Below are 24,120 nucleotides of genomic sequence, written 5' to 3' on the forward strand. Positions count from 1 at the left end.
ATGTTGATCCTCAGAGAAAGAAGTTCATTAGTGCAAAATACATGTTAACTGTGGTAGGGACAAGGACAATATATGGGCCCACTGATATCCATTAGAAGGCACCCATGAGACACCTAAATGTGCCTTTCTCAATGGAGGAGTTAGAGAGACAGAGAACTTTGCCTCTGCCCAGGCTGTCCCTTTATCTAAAATCACAGGAACTAATCCTGGTGACCATTATTGTCCTTGCGTGTTTGCCAGGCTGTTTGGTTGGTTGATTTTTAATGGGGCATTTTAAAGATTCATTGCCTCGAGTTGAGTTGTGTCTCTCCCTGCTTTGCTGATCTGCTCGGTGGGGCACAGTGCTTTCATGGGTGTGTTCTGTGGACATAAATGGCATTATATAACACAAGCCTGTGCCACAGTAGCCAATTTTGCTCTTGTTCATTGCTCATCATGTGAATAATTCATTGTAAGGGGCAAGTGTGAACATGACATTTATTTACTATTTGCTGATAACACAAACAATTGTGTTAAAGCTGGTGTAAAACACACTCAGAGGAGACATCTTTTTTTTCCTTAAGTTAAAACACTAGACCAAAATACAATGCTAACTATAAGTGAGAACATTAAGAATCGTCTTTTATTCTTTGTATTCTCTCTCTCTCTCTCTCTCTCTCTCTCTCTCTCTCTCTCTCTCTCTCTGTGTGTGTGTGTGTGTGTGTACACATGAGTTGGGGGAGTACATGCAGGTGGCCAGATGTCAGTGCCAGGTGTCTTCTTTGGTCATTGTACACCTTACTTTTTGATACAGAGACATTTAGTGAGCCTGGAGCTTCACCAGTACATGTGGATTGGCTGGCCAGTGAGTTCCAGGGATCTGCCTGTCTCCATTTACCTCAGCTCTAGAGTTACAGACATGTAATGCAGATCTGGGCTTTTATGTGGATGCTAGAGTTCCAAACTTGACCCCTCAAGTCTGTGCAGTAAGTACTCCATCAACAGAGTCATCCTTCCATGCCCCTGCTGTGAGGTGTTCTGTATGGCAAACGTGTTGCTCTGATTGGTTAGTAAATAAAACACTGATTGGCCAGTAGTCAAGCAGGAGGAAGTATAGGTGGGACAAGGAGGAGAATAATTCTGGGAAGTGGAGGCTTAGTCAGAGACACTGCCAGCTGCCACCATGACAAGCCGCATGTGAAGATGCTGGCAGGCCACGAGCCACATGACAAGGTATAGATTTATAGAAATGGGTTGATTTAAGATATAAGAACAGTTTGCAAGAAGCCTGCCACGGCCATACAGTTTGTAAGCAATATAAGTCTCTGTGTTTACTTGGTTGGGTCTGAGCGGCTGTGGGACTGGTGGGTGAGAGAGATTTGTCCTGACTGTGGGCCAGGCAGGAAAACTCTAGCTACAGCCCCCTGTCATTTACTCTTTACCAATCTCCTCTCCATCTTTCTCCTTCTAGTTTAAAGAGATTCCCAGACCAATCTTGCAACTTCATCTCATCCGCACAAGGATGTGAGATATCTGTAAAGAGCTCATCTCTGCTTGCATTGGCCAGCAGAGATCACAAGAAACAACGAAGTCAGGTGAGAATGACCAGGCAGGGGCTAAGCAAAGAGCCACTGGCCAGGAAGAGTCAAACACTTGGAAAAAAACAGACTGGAAACATCCTTAGTGGCTCAAAGGTCCATATGTCTTGAGTCTAGGACACAGGGAAGCTGATGTTAAATGTGAGACATGGGAGAAATGGAGATGCTTAGGCAGAGATTGGAGAAGACTGGAGAAGTCATTTTACCTTAGGTGCATTATTGATCATCTAATATAGTCCTAACATGACACTGAGTGCTTAACATTCTAGAGCGGTCCTATGGAGACTAGGGAAAGGTGCATTTCTCTCCTCTCTGAGTTTTGGTTGGTCCTCTTATATTCCTTTCAAGTGAACCTCGACCACAAAACTTGCTTTGGCTAATAGGTATGGGCTTTACAGATGCATCACTTGTGGGTAGAAACTTCAGGAGTCATCTCTAGATTCTCTTAACTTCTAAGCTGCCGTGGCAATAGGGGCAGTAAGCACTGAGACTAGCATTTCCTTCCATCAATCAGGAAGACTCAGAAGAGGAGGATCCCTATCAGCCTGTGCAGATGAGGAGTTTGATGACAACATTTGCTTGACACATAATAGGTTTATTTGTTCCTGAAATATAGAGAATATCTCATTTAATCACCATTGAAAAACCATGACTTTAAAAATATGACTGCATATCCTACATTAAGCCTTTTACATATATTTGGCTTATTTACTGAAAATGAATCAAAATCCAAATTCAGGTCTATCCAACTAGGACCTTTACTTACAACTACTTTAGCAATGCCTGGTGGAGTACACAAGGAAGAAAGCAAGGCTTCTCCCCATCCATATAACCTGGAATCTTGGTGCTTAGAGTAGTGGTTCTCAGCCTTCTTAATACTGCGAGTCTTTAATACAGTCCCCCATGCTGTGGTGACCCCCAACCATACAATTATTTTGTTGCTATAATTCTATGAATGGTAATGTAAATCTCTGATATATAGGATATCTGATATGAGACCCAAAAACTTTTTAAGACAGCTGGCATCAAACTGAAGAGCAGAGCAGACTCATCTCACCCTCTTTCCAATAGAAAAATATAGAAGAAAGCTCAAGAACACCAAATGTCATACTGTCCTCTGAGAAGACCAAGACCTTCAAAGGGTGGCTCCGGCCCAGGTTGCTTTGCTAAACCCCAATCCTCTATAGTATCCCTCAAGGAAATACTTGAATCCTACAAGAAACAAGACTGTCGTTGGTTTACAAGCCCACTGTTCTCTCAAACAATGAGAATTGTTTCCAGAACAAAACAGGATGCAAAAGACTCTAAACCAGTGGTTTTCAACCTGTGGATCATGGCTCCTTTGGGTCTCATATCAGATATCCTATATATCAGAGATGTACATTACGATTCATAGAATTACAGTTACGAAGTAGCAACAAAATAATTGTATGGTTGGGGGTCACCACAGCATGGGAGACTGTATTAAAGACTCGCAGCATTAGGAAGGCTGAGAACCACTACTCTAAGGACCAAGAGCCTCACTCACAATGAGTAAAACAATATTCTGCATGCAACCAAAAAATTTCATTTTCCTCAAATGTACAAGCTGAGTTTGAAGTTCAGAGTTCAGGGCACACAACATGACCTTCTTGCACATTCTAATCGTGGTTAAGGAATGGGAAAATTCCCTACATAACTCTATCTTTCAGGTGGTTAAGTCAGTTTTTTGAGACAGTGCCTTGTTGTGTAGCGCAGACTGGCTTTGGATTACCGATTCTGTTGCTTCAGCATCCTGAAGGCTAGTATCACAGACACCTGGCACTATGTCAGGCCATGTATTTATTTTCCTTTTGTGGCCCCATTTGACCCAGGATCCATCACGCAGCCCAGGCTGTCCCTGCCTCAGCATCCCCGGTGTTGGGATTATAGGCATGCACCATAATGGACATTTATGTAGTTACAAATCTTCATTTTAAGTATCAACTAACTAACTAATGATAGGAATCAAGTTTAGGATCAATTGAATGTATTCCAATCCAACTCATGTCACTTTCTTTTTGCATAACCTGAGATCCCTCTGATGTCTTTCAGCCAAAGTAAGAGATAAATTACTCTCACTTTTAGCAAAGTGGGTAGAAATATATTATTTAGCTGTCACTTTACACGGTGTTATTGACTTTCAGATTAAGCTGTGCCTCTAAAGCCTGGCTAGAATCCACACACTGCCACGTTTCATCTGGGGGAATTCCGTTACTTGTGATGACTAAATGTATGTGTCATTTGTAGTCATAATTTATTTATTCCCTTAATATTTAGATTGATTCAAAGCACCAAAACAACCGAATAGGCTGTTTTCAGGCATATGATCTCCCTCATAATTATTTCTTCCTTTATTTCCACATAATAAAAATGGTGGTCATCCTTTTGATTAGACAGAGCAGAGGAGTAGTTTTTAAGTTACCCTCGACTTTCTATGACATTCCCACCTTGCTCCCTGTAACATGTAAACTAGAAGGTGCCATACAGCTTCTGCATGTTGTTTATAATGAACTTAATATAATATTTTCATGTTTTATGTAGCACCCATATGCCAGGTTACATTTGTTATATGTTTTTAAAATCTCACATGCTGAACTATAAATTTACAGCAATCTACCTAAACATCCTAGCACACAAAACAGGACATATAAACACTGAGTGCTTGAATTTGAATAAAATTTGTATCTGTATATGACTTTAACTTTTCACAACATGTTCATAAACACTAACTCATTAAGATGTCAATATTTCAATGGAGCCAGAGAGTAAACCAAAAATCATTTGAAATAAAATCTCCATTTCTAATTCAAGGTAAACATAGAAGAAGATAGAACATACATCTCATTAAACATCAAATGAAGCACATGATTTTTTTTTTAACTCAGTGTAATTCTCTTTAGGGCTTCTGAGTGAGGGAATGTGCAGATGTTCACATACTTGTGAGCATAACCAGACCTCCCTTCACTTCGTCTCTCATCCTCAGGAGAGCCGAGCATCCCACACTTCAAGCAGAAAGGGGAAGCTGCTGTGGCCCACTAGGTAGGCCTAATACTTTGCATGCAAATCAAAAAGTGGGAGAGCATTTCTGTACAATGCACCCAGCAGCATCTGTGACTTGGGATGACATACTCCCGGAAGGTTGCACTATTGATTTTCAGTAAAAGTATACAAGAAATGGACCAGCCTAAAGCAACCACTGCAAATGAACACAGTTATGATGAACACAGTTGCATCACCACTCTGAGGCCTGAGGCTGGAGCCAGTATTCTTATGAGCATCCAGAGCTGAATTACACGAGATACTGTTTCTATGTGTCCTCTATAAACTCCAGACATCACTGATCCCTTCAAGCATCATTCTGGAGTGAGCATTTTAAAACAGGCATCGCTGTTACCTTTCAAACAACCAACTTGCACGGCAGTCCTTGGAATCCCTTCAGCAACCTCCCCTGTCTCAAGGATCCAAGACATCCATCCTTTTGGTTCTCCCCACACCAAACAGAGCCTGTTACTCAACTCATCCAGGAGCTTTAAATAAGGGCTTTAGAATTAGTCATTCGTGTGACTTAATCAGGTCCTCAAAAAGGCACGGGCTGTCCTTTCGGCTTCTAACAGAAATACCCACTTCCACGATTCTTTCCAGGGACACTGTTGGTGAGGCAAAGCTCGGGAAGAGCTTTGGGGGCCGAATGGGATTTCAGGTGGGTACAGCGCTGGGGGACACGAGTTTCCAGAGTTTCCTGTCTCATCTTTTTGATATGGTGACCCAAATACGAGGAACCCTCCACATCCCATTAACGGACTCTGTTTGGATTCTGCAGCTCTGCTAAGGGCAATGACAGTCCTCTTCCTGCTGCTGACACACTCCTAGTTTCATTTCAACGTTTGGTTAAGGAGGTACTGACGGGTCAGAGTTTTAAGTGTGGATTCTCAAAAGGTCCCTGTGGAAGGACCTCTCTTCTTTCTAGAATAGCCAGACTTAGGGACTCCACACCCGAGCTGAAGACACAAGTCCTCACCCAGGAGAGAAAGGCGAGGGGAAATCCACATCCCTGGGTCCCGCGCTGCCTAGGAGTGGCAGACAGCAGGGGACCTTTGGTCTGTCCATTCTCAGAGCAGAACCTCCCTCCACTTGGGCTCAGATGGGAAGGCTCCCTAAAACCTCCTGCTAGCCTCTCAGCACACACTGCCCAAAGCTCTGGATCGCCGGCGGCGACAACTTTATTGCTGTGTTTTTGTAGTTTCTGGACTGAGCGAGCCGTCTCCAAAGAACCGGGTAAACATCCCACTGAAACCCTCCTCGTGCAAAGAAAGCCCAGTCTCTTGCAATCAACCACCCTCCTCACAGCTACCCCCAAGAACACAGAGCACATGAACTCTGCAGTGAAGAGCTAATCAGGAGGTCCCCTGGATGCCAGAACTGGGGTACCTTAAAGCGAACCTTTCTTTTCTCCATGCAATTGACTCATTACGCAAAAAAAAACGTGCAGGGTTGACAGAGGGTACAGGCAACCTGGGGCTGGCCGCGCGCTGGGGTCCCCCACTAGAGTCCCTACACTCCTAGAGCTCTGTGCTCCGACCACCTAGCCCCCCAGGAACGAGTGGTCCTTACATGTTCTAGCTTATCTTTTCTCCGGAGCCAGACGCTGGCGCTGTAGTCCTGCTGCTTGACACTGCTGTAGAAGTTCGCGCCCACTCGGGTCAGGCTGGGCGAGGGCTCCTTGGGGCGGCTTTTCAACCTCATCTGCTCGAAGCCCTCGTGGGGGGAGGCCGAGAGCCACTCGTGCTGCCGGATCTCCATCCTGACATGACCAGGCGGCAGCCCGGCGCGCAACCCACTCGGGATGGGAGCAGGGTGCCGCCGGCGAGCGCGAGGCCAGGCGGGCGGTGAGATGGAGCTGAAGGAGAGAGAGGGGAGCACAGGGGTGCAGATCGCCCCGGGAAAGCACCGGTGCTGATCGCCCGAGGGGTGCGCAGCGTGCTGGCTAGAGGCGCAGGAGCGGGGACACGGGGAGAGGGACAGAGGAGGGAGGGTTTCGCGGGGCAGGGGATGGGAGAAGAGATGGGGGAGGGGGCGGATGGGGGGGACCGGACAAAGGGAGACCGGGAAGGAGTGGATGCCAGCTCCCGAGTGGCAGAAGTGAGGGTGCAGCGGAGGTGGCCAAGACGTCGCCTGCCGCTGCGGTCCCGGGCGGGAGCTCCGCTCGCGGCTGCTCCGCACCAACTGGAACCCGGGCCCCGGGGCGGGCGGACGGCGGGGGTGGGGTGCGGTGGGAGGGGCCCGGCGGCCAAGCGGGAGCCCGCAGGTTGATGCAGTGAGGAGCCGCCCGAGGCGAGCGCTGGGTCCGGCCGCCGCCCTCTGCGCGCGCCTCTCCCCGGCCCGCCTGCCTCGCCCTTGCCCTCGCCCTGCGCGGGTTCTCGCCGGCAAACCACTGAGCGACTAGGGAAGTGAGCGCCGTCCGCGCGCGATTGCGGGCAAGGCTCCCGAGAACGACACTCTGGGAAGCCACCACGTCCGCCCCGCACCGCTCTAGTTCGTTCTGATTCTACTATCTACCTTCACTCAGAAAGTTCACCAACTTCCCACCTTAGGAACCCAGACATCTCACCCCAGGGGACTTGGCCCAGAGTGCCCCTAGAAAATGGTTTGGAGGACGTGTCTTTTTGCGAACCTTGCACTGTACTTCATCTGGGAGATGTTGCAAAGTATGCCTCGCCACCAGCGAGGGCAGTCCTCTCCCGTCCAGCTTGTTGGACTTGCCACTCCTCAGCCTTCAGGCTCCTGGAAGCTGTCTATCTGGCCCTGCAACCCAGGAAGAGGCGACCCAGAACCAACCTACACCGTGTGCTTAGATTCCGTTCTTTAGGTGTGTGTCGCTGGCTCATGCGCTGTTCTCTCTGCTGTTTCTAGGCTCACAAGGGCTTTACCCCCAAACCCAGTCCAAAGCAAACAAGCCTGAGAATCAGGGTGGCTAGTTAATAATTGAATCTTAAATTCTTTGTCTTTCGCTCTCCCTTAGTCAAAGGCTGAAAACATTTTTGGTTTCTTGTTTTAATCAGAAAACGGAACCTTAACTACTGTTAAGGATTTGCGAGGTCCATTTAAAAGCCTGGAAAGTCAAGATGAACTTGGGAAGCACCCTGGGGTGTTGAAAAGGCTGCAGAGGGTAAACTTTTCTAGCCCCTGGCAGCGCCCACACACACTCCAACCCAACATTCTTGCTCAGGCCATGGCTTCACAGAAAGACAGTCCAAGTTGCAATCAGTCAAATTTGTGAAGACAGGGGTCTCATATCTATTCAGAGCCCCCATTTTATAAGATTGGCTGGGAGTAGGGTGTATCAGGAGGTAGAGTCCAGACTTTGCATGACTGGACCCTGGCTCACACTGCCTCTCCAAATGCTATGCAAAAATAATGGTTAAAATAGAATCCCGTGGGTAGTCCATGTGAGGAAGAAGCAACAGAATGTAAATATACAGTTTTCAGTCCTGGCGTCTGAACTACTGGGCAGAGTGACCAAGGTTATCGCTAAACCTTGCAGATAATCCTGCAAGATAAATGTTCTGAAGCCCATTTTTCCAATGAGGTATCTGAGGCTGAAGGAGAAACCACACTTTCAAACACAAGCACTTGAGCCAGGCTTAAAAAACTGTGGAGGCTAAGTTTGTAGCTCATTGGTCAACTGTTTACCAGCAAGACAAGGTCTTGGCTCTAATCCCTACCCTAATAGATTGAGAATGGTCTTACACCCCATTGTATAGTAGCTTCCATTTTATACTATAATTATCTATCACATTATTCATCATCTCTCAGTTTTTACTATTACAATTTTTAAGTATAACTACAGAGCTTAAATGGATACAATAGATGCAAGCTGATTGCCTTTCAGCAAAGGAAGCAACTGTCTATTACTCTCTGGGATGATGCTGAAAATAGTACGGAATTCCCACACCTTAACACGTGGTAGATAGCCACTTCAGAGTAATAATGAAGTGTCTCACTCCAGAAGAATTTAAACAAACGGCTTCCTGATCAAACCAGATTTTTGAGTTGAGTCAATTTTTTTTTTAATTAAGCTTTTATAGGGGAAAATACTATGGAAGCTCCCATTCTCTCCAGCTTTTCAAGACTGCAAAAGCAGTGTGTATTTCTTGCTACATATATGTGACACAATCGAGCATTGTTATCAACTCACAGATAACGTCTGCTGTGTTAAAAAAAAAAAAAAAAACTCAGGCAAAGCATGAATTCCTAGAGCTTCATGCTGATCCTCATTGGCGTAGCATACCAGGCGTAAAATGGACTCAGTGAGTCCAGTGAGTCTTTGAACTTTCACTCTCAGCCTTTGGCTTCTATTTTTGACTCTTCTTCAAGTTTATTGTTTGTGACATTAGTGTGGAACATTCCGGTTGGTGTTCAAAAGAACATTATATCAAATTGAATTTGATGGAAGGAAGAAAAACATTTCTGAAGATGATCAGTTATATAGATTGAAGCACCAGACAGAATATTAGGATAGGATTAACCTTATGGAACACGCTAAGTACTCCTAGAACACTTATTTCTGAGCATTTCCACAGACCTTTGGACTGCGGAATGCAGTGTAAGTATTATATGTAGTTTATCCTACCAACCCATTGGCTTCTTGCAAGCTGGAGCCATGCATGATCTTTTACTCTGCTGATAGTGCCTCTCTGATAATAATCATACAATAAACCATGGAGAATAGATTAATGAATGTCAACATCCCATAAACCATTTTTCACTTCTTTTTCTTTGAGAGAATGTAAAATTACAATACTCAGAGTTTAGGGCCCACTAGATGGCTCAGTATGTAAGGGTACTTACCACCAGCTTGATAACTAGAGTTCGGTCCTTGAACTGCACTTGGTAAAAGGAGACAGCTAACTCTTGCAAGTTTTCCTCTGCCTCCACAGGCCCACCATGGAACCCCACCCTCCTACACAAGCAAAATAAATACATAAAATATTCAGATTTTAGAACCATCTCCTTTAATTTCTTATTCAATTAATTTTTTAATTAATTTAGTTATAGCATTCATAGTTTGTATTTGGTTTCCATTAGCTTCAAGTTCATAACAACAGATGGGGATGTATTAGTCAACTTTCTGTTGCTGTAAGAAATACCTGAGGTAGTCAACATTTGGAGAGAGGAAAGGCTTGCTTGGGTTCAGGGTTGGAGGGTTCAGTCTATGATTGACTGCCATCATTGTTGGGGCCTGCTGTGAGGCAGCCCATCATAGCAGATGGCAAGCTGTTTGCCTCCCAGTAGGGAAGCAAAGCGAGAAAGATGTAGCAGCTGAGGTCCCCACATCTCCTTTAATGGCACCCCCTAAAGACCAGAAACTTTCCACAGGCCTCCATTTCTTAAAGGTTCCACGACTTCTAATATTGCCAGAGGCTGAGGCCCAAGCCTCTAAGCAACACGGGCCTTCGAGGAACTCCCATTGAAAACCACACTAGACGACTAACTGTTGCTCACTCCAGTGATTGCCGTGGGAATAGAATGAGAAAATACTGAATGAACTACAGAGCTCTCTCTTGTTGTTCTTAGCACCTTTAGACACAAGAATGTTCTCTGCATTATTGTCATGATAGTTATCTTTCCTTCAACAGTCATACCACTTGAGTAATCAATCGCAACTGTTTAATGCAGAAACTGCATTCAGCCACAAACTCACGGCTCACTGATATTTGTATTTATTCTATGAGTACTTTATCTTAGTTGCTACCTGTGCTTCTATACTTTAAAATCGCATGGAATAGCAAATAAAACACCTTTCTATTGATTTCAAACCTGAATTTGAAAGGTGTCCTTGACTATGACATGCTAATAATTATGTGAATTTAGCTATTCTTCACGGACATGAAACCTAAGACCCAAGGTGTTGAGAAGTAACCGAGTATCTTGGGAAAGCCCTCACTACTTTGGTGATACCTGATATCTCCATACTGTTTATATCTGTGGCATGTGCTTACTCCATTTATCATATCCCTTCAGGGGCAGGGGGATAAATGACCTTGAAAGTGCTGTTGCTATTTGCTATCAGCTCCATTTCTTTGCCTTGGGGTAGGAAATTAAAGTTCGGGAACATTAAAGAACCTGTTCAAATCCATTGTCTAATAAGTCACAACGTGAGATATAAAAGGCAAACCCACTGACTCTAAATGAGGATCCTTTCCCCCTTCACTTCAGATGAAAAATCCTCACATGTGTGTGCATGTGGAGCCCAAAAGTTGACACTGGGTTTCTTTCTCAATTGCTCTCCACCAGGGTCTCTTCACTGAGCCCAGAGCTCACCAGTTTGGTTAGACTACCTGGCCCGTGAGCTCATGGGATCCACCTGTCTCTGCTGTTCTCCTAGAGCTGGGAATACCTATGCGAACCTCCCACAGCCAGCTTTCTATATGGGTGCTGGGCACCCGAACTCAGGTCATCGTGGCTGTGTGGCAAGTCCTTTATGCACTGAGTGACCTTCTCAACGACAATATATTGTGTTTTTCTTACATGGGTATTTTCATCAAGTATTACTGGGTTTTGTCAGAGGCTTACCACTAATGAATAAAAAATTTCAATAATTAGATCTTCCCTGATAAATCATAATTATTTTTACACTATGCAAGTCTGTGCTGAAACACTGGCCCGAGAAGGACTCTCTTTTTTGTTATCAAAGAACATATGTAACAGCTAAAATGGCATTGCTTCTCAAAATAGATGTTAATTATAAGCTTATTTCAGTAGAAAATTTAAATGAAGCACTCCTATTTGAATAAAATTAAAATATCCCCAGATTCAAAATGTTTTCTGAATGGATATGCAAGTAGTCATACTCACTGAGAATTATGTTTTATTTTGCATTATTGTCTTTACTTAAAAAAGTTGCTATTGATTAGGTAGAAAATAAATTTCTAAAAGATATTAAATTGCTAATAAAATAGGTAAGTGTCTACTTACAACTTATTTTAGACTAACAGTTCCTTGGGAGTCTGTGTTAGGCACTGGCTGGTCTTTGAAGGCATCCTATCATTTAATTCTCACAAAAACCTCTGCAAGGTAAACAGAACCATCCTGGTGTGGAAGAATCTGTTTTCTGATGTTAGAACAGTACAGACTATATAATTTATGAATAGAAGAAGTTTATTTAGCCCTTGGCTCTGTAGGATGTACAGGTCATGTATGAAGAGGGATTTCTTGTTGCATTGGAAGAGAAGGTGAAATTCTGCACAAAGAATAAAACTCACAGGGTAGAGTTGCTGTTGTAGCCCCTTCTTATAACAACGAACCTCTTCTATCTGTAATGGTTTTACTCTGCACACAATCCAACCACCTCTCATTAGACCACCTCCCAGTATCACTACACTGGGGAATCATGCTTCCAATAATGAATTGGGGAGATGCACTTCAAACTCGTGCTACAAACAGGGGAACAAAGACTCAAAGATACAAGGGATAAAAAAGCACCGTGACTGTTTTAGGGGCTTCATTCCAAATGCCTTTTCACCACCAGTATTTCCCCAGTGGTGACTTGGAGGAGGGTAAGGAGTATTGGAAGAGCATCTAAGTCCCAAGGTGAGAGCCAGGCACAGCAAATGTTTACAATGATGTAGTGCTTACAGTCTTATCTACACAAGAAGAACCAAGTCACATGGCACTGGAGTGTCCTGAGGTCTGCCCAGCTCAGTAGACAAGGTGCCAGCTGTAGAGACTCAAGTGAGTTGCTTTGCTTAGTCAGTCTGTCAGGTTGCTAACATCTGGCCACCAGCTTGGACAGGAAATATAACAATGCCTCACTAGGAAACAGATCCATAAGGAAGGTAATTGAAAGAGTTAGCCAGATAATTCGGAACACCTCAAAGTTTCCAGTAAGAAGCACAACAGTTCAGTTCTCCCAGCTCATGGTGTAGATGGATTACCAGACAATTGATTAAGCTGCTACTTCATTTGGTCAGTGTGCCCATAGTCTGGGAGTTATGATTAAATAATTGTGAAACATTGAGTACTTCAAAGTTATTTCCCCTGATGGTCTAAATTTCATTTTAATTATTTATTGTGTTAGCCAACTTTTGATTACTATAACAAAATACCTAAGAAATTAACTTAAAAGAGAAAAGGTGTGTTTTGACTGAAGAATTGTAGTTTTAGTTCATGATCAAGGAGCACCATTGTTTTGGTTTTCAAGTGGGAGATTGGGGTGGTGAAAGTTGGGACTGTAAGGCAGAGCGAAACAACTTACATCACTCGTCACGCAATCCCTTTCAGGATGCACCCACAGTGACCTAAAATCACTGGTTAGATCTCACCTTCTAAAGGGTTTATCCCTTCCGATAGCACCATGCTGAGTATAAAATTGTAATACACAGGATTTTATGGCCTATTCAACATGCAAGTTATAGCAGCAGCTAGGATGATCTGCATATTTAACAAGAATAATGTATGACCGACTCAAGAATGAGGAAGGAAATATCTAACTGGACTGTATTCTTACACATCTGTAGATCTTTGAAACTGAGATTTACTCTAAAATCAAATGAGGTGAGAAGGGTGCATACTTACTGTCTGTACACATCCTGAATGGCAGGTGTTGCCTGAGCTCACCTTCAGAGCTTCTAAAACTTCCCTTCTTCTTTAAGAGCCTGCTGTTATTGAGAGAAACAATATAGAATTGATGTCATAAAACAATCCAAGCATCCCTGACATCCACCATCTGTGCTAAAGAGGGACCTGCTGACTCCTCAGAACACCAACATTCCTGACACATGGAGTAATTGTTCCTCCAGTAAATCACTTAAACAAGTGTAACCCAATGGGCAGGTGTCTCAGTGCTTGCCCAAGGCATTATGGGTAGCTCTGTACACGTCACAGTACATGTGAAAAGAGGAGGTGAATTCATATTTCCTGGCAACAGAATTCAGAAAACCTAGAGGCAATTTTCATCTTCTTCTTTGTTCATTTATTTGTTTGTTTATATTTTCAAGACAGGGTTTCTTGTAGCCCAGGCTGGCCTTGAACTCCTGACCATCCTGCCTTCACCATGCCCAAGTGCCGAACTTGTAGGCATATGCTGCTGCACCTGGCTCACAGAGCTAATTTTTATGTTTAAGGACTCAAGCTTTCTTTGATCTCAGGTTTTCTGAACCAATGATTTCTTCCTCCATCATAATTTTGAAGTTCTGCTTTTGTACCCTTGTCTAATGATGTTATTTTTGTGGCCTTTGTTTTTCACTTTATGCTGCTCTAATGACATTTTTAATACAGGCAGAATATAAATAATAGATGAAGAATTAGTTAATCTATCATGAACCAAGACTGCCTCACAACATGTCAGACTGATGGATAGGTTCCAAGTTATATAAAGTATTAAATTGATATACAAAGTTGGAAGAAGCATATTAAATATCTGTCATTTTCCTCTTTTAATATTTCTTCTCTAATTATGTTCAAGGCAGTCTTATTTTTTTCCTGAAAGCATGCATTTTAACAATTGATGTGTGCTGGACATAGAGACACAAGATTGAAAAATAAATAAAACAAGGTTAAATGTCACCCCAGCCTGATCTGACCAGGAAAGCAGACAATATTGTAGCACAACTCCAGGGTCTCATTAATCAGCCTGGGCTTGAGGTGAGCGGGGTAAGGTATGGGAGAAAATTTTCCATATAGAGATAAGGTTTGCAGGAAAACAAGGCAGAAAGAGCGTGAGTTGGGTCTACTGAGCTAGAACTCAAAATTTCTACTTGACAAATATGTATTGAGTTTCTGATTAACCATGAGAGTTTGGCAAATACCATGGAGAGTCAAAATTCCGAGAAACCATGAACTCCAACTTAAAGGAACTGATAGTTTTATAAATAGACAGACTCTAATAAGGCCATGACTATCAAGCTTTTGATGAGATGGTAAGGTTAATGACACAGAAAATAAATGCTAAATCAATAGTTCCCAAATGAGATAGCATTTTAAACTGTTGAAAACACTGGTTCCCAGAATTTGGGGTATGCATCCTGGTTTGGGAAGGTGAGTCCAAGAGGCTGAAAAGTCACTTCATTGTAAGTATGAAGTTGATCTTTAGAGTTGTTTGAGATAAAGTGAAAAGATCTTCTCTGGAAAAGAAACACTGATCACCAGACACAGCTCAAGTATTTCTGTGGAACAAGAAGGGTGCCTAGGCCACCATCAAACTAAAAACTGAGCCAACTCTTGGCCTAGTTACAGTATATAATTTCCAGTTTGAAAATGAGAAAATAAACTCTGTATTTTTAATCTCTTTATTGTAAATGGACATGTGAGGAACATGTCATATTTAATACAGTGATAAAAGGTTTGTGATGTTTCTCTCCTTTTAATTGTTACCCATGTGCACAATTGGTTATCTGCTATCTACTCATCCATCAGAATTCTAACATTCTCAGTATTCTTAGGATTACTCTGAATGATGCTGTAACTTGAATTTTATTGTCACAATAACATGGAACCCTTGAAAATTATTTGCTGATATTTGCGATCACCTTTTGCTGTAGTTTGTATCTGGAATGGCCACCTAATGACTGTGTGTTGAAGGCTTGCTCCTAGGTTCATGCTATTGGAAGGGCATAGACCTTGAAAAGATGAAGACTAGTGGGAGGTTTTAAGTCACTGGGCATTACGGGCTGCCAGTCACTTCCCCCACTGTCTCTTTCTCTGTTATCCCTGCTGGGAGGTGAATAGTTTTGCTCTGACACTGCTGCTATGATATACTACCACAGGCCCAACTGTTCTGCGACTTTTCCTGGAGAGATGTGAGCAAATGCCTATTCAACCAAGACATGGCACCAATGGCAGACCATAGAATTGATTCCACTCTAGTCTAGCTTAGTAAGCCAGTGACGTTTCTGAAGTGACTTACAGGAGCATGAAACTCAAAGGCAACTGTATCACTGAAATGCCCACCTCAATAGATGTAATGGTTTATGACAGTTCTAGCTCACCTGACTAGAGGGTCTCTTCTTGTTAGTGCTCATATAACCTTGGAGTGGGGCCTTGTAACTCATAAATTTCAGGAACTTCCTGAGACTTGGAAGTTTTGTTTACTTCCTGAGTCTTGATTGAGTGTTTTCATTTGAAGAAAATAGCCACCAAAAATCAATCAGTAAATAAAAAGGCATAATAACCCCTTTTCTTTATGTAAAGTGACTATTTTAGATATTCATTGCAGTAATGGGAACTATCAGAGCCCTTTATATTTGCACTTGTTGAATTTTTGAGAGTATCAAAGTCAATGTGCATACCATGGGAGGAGAGACAGCCGTGCTATGACTTACACTTAGCAGAAATCACTGAGGTCACCTGCACATGACTGGCCAGAGAAGCCACAAATTCCATGACTGGAAAGAGAAGCCAGTGGAAGAGGGACAAGTAATAGCCAGAAATCACGAGGGAGACATCTGCCAGCATGCAAGACAGATAGGAGAGCTCATCTCTCTCCAGAATACAATCTTAGGAACAGAAACCAGGATACAAGCCTATGAAATCTTCAGATACCAGTCTTTTCAACAGGCTGACAGGAGCCTGCCAAGGAACTGCAGGAGAAACTGTTCTTTTTTATCATAAGTGGTCTCGTAAACTGAATACACCTTGTCATGAAACGATTTAGAAAAAGATACTGCGACAAGCCAATTGAAGTTGCAGAAAATTATTGATTCCATTTATAATGTTATTATGGGGAATAAAATGCTAAGGGAATCCATAGCAAGTCTTGTTCTGGTTTTCTCTTTTGTGCCTTTGCATGTAAGAGGAGACAAAACCTGGCTGGAAACATCACTTCCTGCACATTTCCTGCCATGGGCAGAAACCACAGACTCTATTGAGGAGGAAGTTGGGGGCTGACTCCCAGCCTCATCTTACACTAAGAGCATTAGTTACATTCTCATTGTATCCATGTGGCAATCTTCTGCCCTCCCGTTTCATATTTTGAGACTATGGCATCAAGAGGTTAAAGTCAAGGACACATTACAGGTAAGTGACACAGATTAAAACTGAACCCAAGACTCATTTCAAATACAGATTCTTTTTTTTTTTTCTTTTTTTTTTTTTTTTTTTTGGTGATATATATTTTTTATTTTACAGTACCATTCAGTTCTACATATCAGCCATGGGTTCCCCTATTCTCCCCCCTCCCACGCCCTCCCCTTATCCCCAGCCCACCCTCCATTCCCATCTCCTCCAGGACAAGTCCTCCTCTGAGGACTGTGATCGACTTGGTAGACTCAGTCCAGGGAGGTCCAGTCCCTTCCTCCCAGACTGAGCCAAGTGTCCCTGCATAAGTTCCTGGTTTCAAACAGCCAACTCATGGAATGAGCACAGGACTTGGTCCCACTGCCTAAATGCCTCCCAAACTGATCAAGCCAATCAACTGTCTCTCCTATTCAGAGGGCCTGATCCAGCAGGGAGCCCCTCAGTCTTTGGTTCATAGTTCATGTGTTTCCATTCATTTGGCTATTTTTTTTTCAATAATTGAGTAAAACTGAAATTTATTATATGCCACAGTCGTCCTACGGACCTCCATGCTATATATATATAGCCTCTATGGTTCTATGGGTTGTGGTCTGATTGTTCATTTTATATCTAGAATCCACCAATGAGTGAGTACATACCATAACTGTCTTTCTGGGTTTGGGTTACCTCACTCAGGATGATATTTTCTAGTTCCATCCATTTGCCTGCAAATTTCATGCTTTCATTGTTTTTCTCTGCTGAGTAGTACTCCATTGTGTATATGTACCACATTTTTTTCATCCATTCTTCCGTTGATGGGCATCTAGGTTGTTTCCAGGTTCTGGCTATTACAAATAGTGCTGCTATGAACATAGCTGAGCATGTATCTTTATGGTATGTATCAGCATTCTTTGGGTATATGCCCAAGAGTGGGATGGCTGGGTCTTGAGGTAGTTTGATTCCTAATTTTCTGAGAAACCGCCATACTGATTTCCATAGTGGTTGTACAAGTTTACATTCCCACCAACAGTGGAGGAGTGTTCCCTTTGCTCCACATCCTCTCCAACATTGGTTGTCATTGGTGTTTTTGATCTTAGCCATTCTAACAGGTGTAAGGTGGTATCTCAGAGTCGTTTTGATTTGCTCAAATACAGATTCTTAATCACATGCTACTGCAATTGGTTCACTAAACAATGAACATGGCTATGCACCATACTCCTGTTAAGCCACTCAATGTGCTAGTTCTTGCCCGTGAAAGATGTGTTTGTCTTATTTTTCAGTCTATTCAATTCACTCTTAAATTTTTAATGATTTTTATACACTGTATTTTGATCATATGTTTTATTCTCCAACTCCTCACAGGTTCTTCCCACCTCTCTACCCACCCAACTTTATGTTCTCTCTCTCTCTCTCTCTCTCTCTCTCTCTCTCTCTCTCTCTCTCTCTCTCTCTCACTCACTCAAAAATCTAAACAAATAAATAAAAACCTTACAATAAGATCAAAATGCCAAAAAAAAATTAGACACCCTCTCCTGACAAAACCAAAACAAAATATGGAATTAGTTTTGTGTTGGACAGCTACTCCTGGGCATGGGACCTAGCCTGGAGTATGATTGATACAACCAGTGACACTCCATTGGAGAAAACAGATTTCTCTTTGCCAGTGGGTATTAATTGCAAATAGCCTCTTGGTTAAGGGTGGGCTCCCATGTACATTTTCCCTACTCAGTGCTGGGACACCATCTTCTTGAATCTATGCTGATCTTGTGCATGCTGCCACAACCTCTGTGAGTCCCTATGTGCATTGGTACTGTTGAGTCTACAAGACACTGTTTCTTTGGAGTCATCCGTCACCTCTGGCTCTTACAGTCTTTCTGCCTCCTCTTCCACAGAAATGTCTGAACCTTGAGGGTAAGGGGTTGATGAAAATATTCCATTTATGACTGAGTATTCCAAAGTCTCTCAGTCTCTACACATTGTCCAGTTGTGGGCTCGGGGTTCATTTCCATCTACTGCAGGAATAAGCTTCCCTGATAGAAGTCGAGTATGGCATTGATCTAGGAGTATAGCTGGTATGTCATTAGGAGCCCTTTTATTGCTTTGTTCCTTCAACAGAACAATAGTAGTAAATTTTCCTCGAAGCCCATGACCTGTCTAGTCTCAGGTTCTTGGCCACTTTAGCAGTGTGTCAAGTCTGTGTTCATAGCATAGAATGGGCTTTTAATTTTTTTAAAGTGGTTGGTTAATCCCATTACGTATGTGCCACTTCCTCACCAGTGTATCTCGCAGGCTGCTTGCTGTTGTAGATTGCAGGGGTTGTAGCTGGGTGGTACTGATGATTACCTTTCTCCTCCAGTGGTGTCACATGTAGGGCAACTGGACTCTTCTGCGTGCAGAACTGACATCACTCTTTAATTCTAAAAAATCCAGTCTAAGAATCACATGCAATTGGAACATCCTCCTTCCCCCACTTTAGAGTCAGAATCAGGCTTAGAAATTTGCAGTGGGAGGGGGAGACACCTCCATATCCCCTAACCCTTGTTAGCTGCTGTGTGTGGCCCCACCCCACAAGTCTTATATAGGATGAACAATTTTATGACTTGAGTTCCCCGGAAAGCAAACTCTGAATGGAGAGAAAGGTGCAAGGACTGCTCTAGGAATCACACCTGGAAGTGGGTGGGGCAAAGGCAGAATTTGAGCAACTCTAACACCTACTGGGGGTACTTTTTGCTCATAAGGCTGGGCATCTTAGTTAGTATCTCTCCATATGTGCAGACATTCAAGAGGAGAAAGTTTTTCCAACCCCAGGCTTCCTCAGGAATATATCTTTTATTAAGTCTAGAGTCTGCCAAACTCAGAAGTCACCAGCTGAGTTCCAAGACTCTCTGGAAGGTTCTTCACTTGGTGTGAGTTGGTTTGAGGAAAGTGTCCCTTCCTCTGACAAATTGTACCCATCTGAGAGAATTTTCTGTTTTTTCTCTCCCTCCCTCCCTCCTTCCCTTTCTTCTTCCCTCTCTCTTTCCTTCACTCTTTTTAAAAATAAATCTAGTTTAGAAGTAGATGATGAACTAATAATGGAAGAACTGGTTTTGGAATGGGTGTTTTGAGAGTGGTCTAGTACCTCAGGAGTCCTTGAAATGATGCTCTAAGAAGGTCTTTGTTGGAGTTCTGAATCCTTAATGTATCATTAGACATCTGGTCTCATTAGACTACCTCTGTCAGTTACCTCTCCAAACAGACTGCACTCCCCAAAGCAGAGATAGGGATTCAAAGTTTACCATAACATAGTAGGTTTCTGCTCATCTCAGAGGCTCACCAATGGGAGAGAAAATAAGAGAGAAGAGAATGAGGAGAAGCAAGAGGAGGGGAATGGAGTGACCAAGAAGAGAGAAGAGGGCATACACAGTACAAGGCGATAAGAACTTCTGAAAAGAGTGAGTGAGGGTCTTGAGAGGTGGGTCAGTAGGGAAAGTGCTGAGGATGCAAGTGTGAGACCCTGATTTCAGAGGCAGTGTGGAGCCCTGGAGTGGCAGTAAGTTAACACCAGCTCTGGGGGTGTGAGACAGGCAGATCTTAGGGCTCATTAGTAAGTGAGCCCAGCCAACTGAATCAATGAGAGACCTTGTCTCAAAAAATAAGGTGGAAAGGAATGGAGGAAGACCCCTGATATCAACCTCTGGCCTCCACATGCATGCATGTGGATGAGTTTACCTGCAGTCTCTGTCTCTGTCTCTCTGTCTGTCTGTCTCTCTCTCTTTCTCTCTCTCACTCTCTCTCTGTCTCTCTCTCTCTCACACACACACACACACACCACACACACACACACACACACACACACACACACACACACACACACATGCATTTCATGACTGATAGGACATGCCCTCAGTGCCCCACACTGAATATGTTCCTTTTGCACAATGCCACCACTTAATCGATTTAGAATGGAGCCCAGCTGCTAAAGACTATCCCAAATTGCTTGCTTACTGTACAGATCTGACAGAAGTTTCTGCAGTCAACACCACTCAGCTAACTACTTGCCTTGACCATTGATTATAAGAATTAATCTCTACCCAGTCCTAATACTATTTTATTTATCCCAAATAGTGCTACATTTTTATGAGTCATTCATTCAGCACAGGGGGAAAGGTATCATTATTTATTTTTTTTAGCAACCACGTCCAGCTTTCTAACTGACCCAGCAAGGAGTAGAGCCTTTGTGTGGCATTGATACAGCAACCTTCACAAGGGCGTTTTAACCTGGCCTAGTCCAGTGTCTCCTCCTGAAATGTGCCTGCTCAAGTTCCCAGTTTCTATTTGAATACACTACTGAATTCTTTTACCCTTTGCCAGAATTCCTTAGTTCTAGAAACATTGAGAGAAGTTACTGTAAAGAGGTCAGCAACATCCCTACTAGCCTTTCCGATAGTGCCAAAGGCAGACAGCTCATCTGTTACATGAGAAAGGAATCAGGATTCACACAGGAAGGGTACCACATATCAGATTTGCTGAAAAAATCTGCCTTCCTCTCTCTTCAACGTGATTGGCTATGAGGATAAGATTTATTAATAAGTTATATATATATATATATATATATATATATATATATTCCTACATTTAAAAAAAAAAACTTCACATCCTTTGTCAAGATCAGGAGCTGTCCTTGTCTCCTTTCTGTTGCTGTGATAAAACACTGACCAAAGACAACTTAGGGGAGGGATGGGTTCATTTCAGCTTACCGATCACAGCCTACCATTGACAGAAGCAGGAACTTGGAGCCAAGCCTGCTTGCTATTCCGGACAGCATTATCTCTGACCGAGGAACTCACTCACAGCCAAGGAAGCACAGCAGAGGCTAGAGAGGAACACTGCTTGCTGGCTTACTGCTCACTCTCGGACACATGCGTAGGTGCCTTTCTTCCACAGCCCAAGACCACCTGCCCAGAGATTAGTACTGTTCACAGTGGATTGAGCCCTCCTAAATCAATTAACAAAACAGTTCTCCACGGATATGCCTGTATCTGTGGCAAATCTGACCTGGGCCATCCCTCATGTGAGATTCCCTTCTCAGGAAACTCTAGGCTGTCTCAAGTTGGCACGTAAAGCTAAGTGGGACAGGCGTGTTAAGGGTGACAGGGCTTTACACTACTTGACACATTTTAAAGATAAAAGCCCAAGTAATATCCCCGACCAAGGACATTTGTGTTTCCTTTTCCTCGTAGTTTGGTCCTGCTCATTCTGGACTTGTCTTCACTTTTGTATTTGGGAACTGGTGAGGTCAGTCCTCTACTTTATCGGGCTGTGAGAGTCAATTTTCCCATGGTTATACAATTTGTACAAGAGAATATAATCACCCCAGCTTAGCCCTGAACAGACACATATATCCTAAAATGTACTAGTGGGACTGTCACCTTATGTGGTAACGGAAAAATGGTTTAAATATCAAGTGCCACAGATACCTACGAGTATCTGTGTTCTGTGGTCTCCACAGAGTTCTAATCATTCCTCTGGGATTTGGCAGAGGCTCAGTTCAATTCTCACTCTGCCATCCAGAGTGTGAAGAACATCTAAGGCATTGTGCTCTGCCTCTGGCACAGCAGGCATTGAGGTTAAGGAAGAAATCGGGCAATGCATTCTAGGAACTAGAAGAGAATGGCTTTGACTGAAGTGCAGGACAGGCTGTATGTAGTCATGACTAGAAGCCTGTTCATACTGGTCAGAGTTAATAGCACTTTACACTTTTCAACTGCTTTTGCCAGTGTCTCTACCATAGCTGAATAGCTCTATAAGATGGTCTAGAAGCTCACATTCCCCCAATCATAATAAATAAGTTAGTGGGCAAAACATGTGGGGATAACTGATACCATAGTGCACCACAGAACAAAATCTCTAGGGAGCCTCAGTCAGCTTGGAAGTCCCCACAGTCCAAATCTGAGCCAGGAAGCTCAGTGTCCATCCTGTTATGGCTTTTCCCTCATCCAGGGGAAGCACTCATTTCCTTCATCAAATGACCTGGTCTTGGTTACAAAGGCATAGTCATTTTTATTGATCCATCCATTTCCTTGGCCATTATGAAATGACAAATGATAAGGCAAGGAGCAAATGCACATGGCTAATCAGCAAGAGCTAACACTGGTAGGGCCAGGAAACCATTAGGCTGTCGGGCCTGGTGGCTCACCATGTAATCCTAGCACTTGAAAGGCTCAAGCAAGACTGCCAGCGGTTCAAGGCCAGTCTGAGTTAACATAGAGTTCCAGGCTAGCCTGGGCTATAGAATGAGACTGTCACAAAAAAAAGATAAGAAAAGGAAGGGAGGGAGGGAGGGAATTAGGTGGTTTATAATTAGCAAATATTTTAGCTTTTCAAAAAGTAAATCCCAAAAACAAATATAATCTCAAGTGTAGATTAGATTCAGGTGACCACCATCATCTAGAGACCCTAGGAGGCAGTACCTCCTCTCCCTGTGCTTGTCCAGCATAAAAATAGAAGAGAAAATGTCCTCATGCCCCTGTGTCATAGTCCAAGGACTGGTTCCATTTATTCATGAAATACATTTTTATCACAAAGCTACTCTGTTTCAGGACTCAAAAATATCAAGAGGTGTTAAGGTATTGGACAGCATTGCTAAGGAAAATCAAGAGAATACTCTCTTCTGGGTTAATCTTAAAGTGTTCTCTCTCTCTCTCTCTCTCTCTCTCTCCCCTTCTAGCCCCCGTGGAGTGTGCATGCATGCGTGCGTGCGTGCGTGCGTGCGTGTGTGTGTGTGTGTGTGTGCGTGCGTGCGTGCGTGCGTGTGTGTGTGTGTGTGTGTGTGTGTGTGCATGTGTGTGTGCATGTACATGACTATGTGCACAGGAGCTGGAGGATGGTGTCAGGGTCCCGCTCTATCCCTCTCTACTCCTTTGATGCAGGATCTCTCACTGAACTTGGAGCACTGTTGACAACCAGCAAGCACCAGAGACCCTCCTGTCTTGGTCCATCACAGTGTCAGGATAATAGGTGCATTCCCCGCTGTGTTCAGCTGTTTTCCATTTGTTAATGTGGGTTCTGGATATCTGACCTCAGGTCTCCTCAGGCTTAGGCAGAAAGTGCCATACTCACTGAACCTTCTGCCCAGCTGCAAGAGCTCTCTACTTGTTCTGAGCTGGTGGGTGGGGTGGGGACACAAGCCTCACCTTGACTGCTCTTGGAAGGAAGGATCATAATCCTTTCTCTGGGCTGCAATAAAACAAAAGTACAGCCTGTGACTACTGGGGAGAGTGCCCGTTACATTTCAATACTGCCACAAGTGTTTATAGGAAATCCTGGATTATGAATTTCACTGCCTCAAATGCAATCAAGAAGAGAAGAACATAAGGACATCATCATTGTACAAAGACACCGAGCTCCTTACAAAGTGTCACCAGCACCTTGCTGTCCTGGCCACAGATCCCTGCCTCTGCCTGCACCACCTCCTTTCCCTTAAGCGAATAAGCACTGGCAGGGTGTTGGCCTTCTTTGTCTCACTCTGTCCCTCATGGGCTCTTAGTCA

General features: G+C 43.4%; 1 protein-coding gene across 2 annotated transcripts in view; it reads right to left on the bottom strand.

Annotated features, from left to right (window-relative positions):
- Positions 1-24,120, bottom strand: part of Pld5 (phospholipase D family member 5) — a 379,814-nt gene that overhangs the window by 325,381 nt on the left and 30,313 nt on the right. The window contains exons 2-4 of one of the 2 annotated variants that reach the window (XM_076548018.1): positions 13,173-13,255; positions 11,574-11,665; positions 9,447-9,558 (exon numbers count right to left, since the gene is read on the bottom strand). Coding sequence is in view for 1 of the 2 variants with exons in the window: in XM_042258659.2 (XP_042114593.1) it covers positions 6,210-6,398 (189 nt within the window). In the remaining variant the exon portion in view is untranslated. Of the gene's footprint in view, positions 1-6,209; positions 6,797-9,446; positions 9,559-11,573; positions 11,666-13,172; positions 13,256-24,120 lie in introns of those variants that run through there. The other variant, XM_042258659.2, reaches the window with a different exon arrangement.

Source organism: Peromyscus maniculatus, chromosome 11, assembly GCF_049852395.1.
Source record: "Peromyscus maniculatus bairdii isolate BWxNUB_F1_BW_parent chromosome 11, HU_Pman_BW_mat_3.1, whole genome shotgun sequence".
Taxonomy (NCBI): Eukaryota; Metazoa; Chordata; class Mammalia; order Rodentia; family Cricetidae; genus Peromyscus; species Peromyscus maniculatus.